Raw genomic sequence first — 3,815 nt, 5'->3', positions numbered from 1 at the left:
CAACTCCGGTTCAAGCTCCGTGCTAGAGCTTTTCAGGTTCAGAACCGGTTATTTGGTGTAGCTCCGGCTCTTTTCACACCGTTGTGACAGCGTTGTGATGCCAACAGCGTTGTGATGCCAACAGCGTCAATTCATACTGAAACACATTCACTGATGGGGATGGGGGATATTTATCAGCTGCTTGTGTGACAGTCGGACAGTGAATACTTTACAGCGGCTGCTGCCGTGAGTTGACAGTAAAATAAACTCCGGTGGACGAGCAGCTCTGCAGCGGTCGGTAATGCCGCTGATTGAACCGCGTTAATAAACAATGCACCACGGCACTCTGGAGAAAGGTATAAGGTTGGAGAAGTAGTTCTTTAATTTAATCTGGCTTTGTATGATTAAAAACTACCCGACGCAGTCCTCTATTGATGTTGATGTGAGCGGTGTTTCGGAGAAAATCAGCGATGTAAAACGCAGTGTGGGTCATAAGAAGGCACGTAAACGGTACGTCATGATGCAAACGATGACGCAATAATTCATCTTTGAACCTAATTCACCTTTGAACCTGCATCTGTAATGTGCTGTTTACACGAGAACGCAAACGGGTGTATCCACTACTTTTCTCTTTCGTATAGCCGGTTCGTTCACACGAGGCCATAACGGAAACATGGAAACGGACCCCGCAAACGATAACGGGTCCCAAGGTGGATAGATCTGCAAACGGAACGCTCTGGGGGGCCAAACGGAAGAAACATTGAAAAGTGCTGCCACATATGACACAGGAAAAAAAGAAAAGACACTGAACCCTTTCTTTGCCATTAGACCTATCTAAAAATAGTGTTGCTACAAAAGTATAAATTAGGCTTACTAATAAGACAACTCAGATCTGAAGCTACACAGGAATCCGCTACCAAAGTGCAATAAAAAAGACACAATTAATAGAATCAAACCCTTTTTTGTTGTTGTTGCATTTTAGTGGAGTATAAAAAGAAATAGGATGCAAGCAACACTAGTTTCTTAACCTGAATTGATAATAGACTGTAATCAATTTATTTATCGGCAGCCTCCAGGAATGCTTCTTTCACAACTTCGCCGGCTTTGAAATACTTCATGTGTTTCGCAAGAACGTGACTGACACGATAAGATGCTATGGCAGCAGCCTTGCTCTTGTTGTTGGGCCTGGTGAAAATGGACTGCTGTGCATTTAGCTGTCCTTTCAGGTCCCTCACCTTTTGGAGCGTAGGGCAGAATTAGGAGGGAATTCCGTCTTGTACCGTTTGTGCACTGTTTTGAAATGTCGCTCCTAAATTACCCTTCTTCGGTAAAGCCACGCTCGCCTTGCAGATGAGACAGATGGACTTTGAATTGGAATAGATACAAAAATAATCATCCTCCCACTCGGAGTGAAAATTATATATTTTGGGCTTTTTTGCTTCTGCCATAATTGTGGTCTTGTGTGTGTGTGCAGACTGTCACTCCTGTTGCCACGGACAACGTCAGCAAACTAGTGCCCACTGCCCACCAGCCACGCCCCGACACATGGGGTCACGCCAATCACAAAGCTTTGATGCGGCCAAGTGCATTATTCTGGCAGAGGAAGATTATGTTAAAGGACATTAACGATAAAACTGAATATTGTTGTTCTATTTTTAGACACATCTCGCGATCGACTGGGAATCTCCCCGGGATCGACCCAAAACCGGTCGGTTGGATCGACCGGTTGGGCACCCCTGGTGTAGGTGGAGTATGAGTCAGAGGAGGAGGAGCTCCAATGCATAATTTATAGAGAAGTAGAAACTCAACAACTGGTAAACACAGTTCGACTCATCCAAAGACAGACAGCAGAGCAGAGCTTGCAACAAGGTGAAGTATAACTGCTCTTCTAATAATTTTCTGAGTATTCATTGCTATCAACAGTGAACATTGCACCTGTTGCTCATTAAATGGCTCACACCAGTTCAACTTGGGAGTCAAAACAAAGGGAGTTTCTTAACTTGTAACTTTCTCCTCCCCATTAGATATGGCCACGGTCCGGAAACATTGCTTACTGAGGATCAGTTCCAGTGCTCCATCCGTCTGGAAGTTTTCACCGAGCCTGTCACTATTCCATGTGGACACAACTCCTGCAAGGCCTGTCTCACCAGGCACTGGGAAGGCAAAGATCTGTGTAAGTGTCCACTGTGCAACGAGAAGTTCCCCAAAGATCTCAAACTTCGGGTCAACACTGGATTCAGGGAGGTTGTGGAAAATGTCAAGGAACTTAATGCAAAAGCTGACAATGCTTGTGTGAAGCCAGGAGAGGTGCCATGTGACTGCTGCCCTGATGACAACCAGTCCAAAGCCTCTAAAACCTGTTTGGTTTGCTTAACATCTTTCTGTGAGACACACATAGAGCCTCATCTAAGAGTTGCAGCTTTAAAGAGGCACACACTGACTAATCCTGTGCATAACCTGGAGGACCAAATATGCAAAAAACACAACAGGATGCTTGAGCGCTTCTGCAGGAATGACCAGACATGTGTCTGTGTCCTGTGTACAGAACACAGCACTCACGATACAGTCCCTTTGGAGGAAGCCTATGTAGACAACAGGGCTCAGATAGGGAGAAAAAAAAAGGCCGAAGTACAGGAAATGAAGCATAAGCATGGAAAGAGAGCTCATAAGAACAAGAACACGAGTCAAGGCAAAGCTGAGGCTATGGAAAACAATACAGTGATACATAACATGAACAATCCTCCGACTTGGGGGATTCAAGACTGTTTTGGCAGAGTTGCTCTGAACGGGGTCCTCCCCAGCAGTGGAGGGAGAGTCGATGCAAGGGGTAAAGGTATTCATAGCTAAACCCAAGGATGGAAACTGGATCATAAGGGCGGGATCTCTGAAAAACGTTACGACTCTACATCGAGTGCCAGTCCAAGTCTTCTGGATAACGACACATGGGAAAGTTGTGGTGTATGTAGACTATGACCAATGATTGGTGAACTTCTTTGATGAAGACACTAGGATGTTGACCTGCACTTTTCCCTTCTGCAATTTTCACGAGAGGATGTATCTTTTCTGCAGTCCAACATCAGGTGAGACCTGGGTACAGAGGCTGCAACAGCAGGTTGAGAGGTTCAAAGGATGGTCGCAAAATCCAGATAACGACTTCCGCTTTCGTTGTATTTTTTAAATATTTTTTTTATTTTATTCTGTGGGATTGCAAACCAATATTTAAATCATGACATTGGATACAAAATATGTTCCTGCTACAGTGGTATGAAGGGTTACAACAAGCATTTCCCTCCAGTGACAAACTCATCTTTCACATATTCAAAGGTGAAAATGTTTGGTTCGTATTCAGTGATTTTCTAAATGAAAATGAAATTTTCATAAACATATTTGTAATGCTTGTTTCTGCATTTGGTGTTAAATTGTCAGTTTTTAAAAACCTAAAGTTTACATCTCCATAAAATAGACTGGTATCATCACTTGAAATAAAAAACAACACAATAAACGAGCATGTAAAGCTTTTCAATATCAGTGCTTACTCTATCTGAAGTGTTGTGTAGTGATGATGGTGACTTTGTTCAAGTGCACCACTAGAGGGAGCAATCGACTTATTCTTCATACAAACTCACCCCATTTCTAACATGGCAATTTAAACAGAATTTTTTTTTCTTTCTGGATCACCACATTTTAAGTCCTTATTAGTTTTTCTGTCTTTTCTTAAGAACTCTTGTGTTTACATCTTATTGCTTCTTATTCAGATAGTTAGATCATTTTGAGACTAAAATCAAAACAGGGAAACTGCTCTATAATTACAAAGTGGTCTGTCTGTATGCTTAATG

The 3,815-nt window shown here is 42.8% G+C and overlaps 1 protein-coding gene across 1 annotated transcript; it reads left to right on the top strand.

The window, feature by feature from the left end:
* The first annotated feature begins 379 nt into the window (after nucleotides 1–379).
* LOC117460639 (E3 ubiquitin-protein ligase TRIM47-like) lies at nucleotides 380–2,851 on the top strand. Its single transcript, XM_034102193.1, has 3 exons — nucleotides 380–489; nucleotides 1,804–1,848; nucleotides 2,004–2,851. Exons 1-3 carry the CDS (start codon nucleotides 380–382, stop codon nucleotides 2,824–2,826), a joined length of 978 nt encoding a protein of 325 aa, XP_033958084.1. The 3' UTR covers nucleotides 2,827–2,851.
* Nucleotides 2,852–3,815: the final 964 nt, after the last annotated feature.

This window comes from Pseudochaenichthys georgianus, chromosome 16 (assembly GCF_902827115.2).
Source record: "Pseudochaenichthys georgianus chromosome 16, fPseGeo1.2, whole genome shotgun sequence".
NCBI lineage: Eukaryota > Metazoa > Chordata > Actinopteri > Perciformes > Channichthyidae > Pseudochaenichthys > Pseudochaenichthys georgianus.
This window is presented reverse-complemented; position numbering and strand designations above follow the sequence as displayed.

Bases quoted from the DNA above. Each gene is read 5' to 3' on its own strand.
- LOC117460639 (XM_034102193.1), top strand. From the start codon at position 380: ATGATTAAAAACTACCCGACGCAGTCCTCTATTGATGTTGATGTGAGC. The intron at 490-1,803 runs GTACGTCATGAT...TGGTAAACACAG, and splicing joins CATAAGAAGGCACGTAAACG to TTCGACTCATCCAAAGACAG. The intron at 1,849-2,003 runs GTGAAGTATAAC...CCTCCCCATTAG, and splicing joins AGAGCAGAGCTTGCAACAAG to ATATGGCCACGGTCCGGAAA.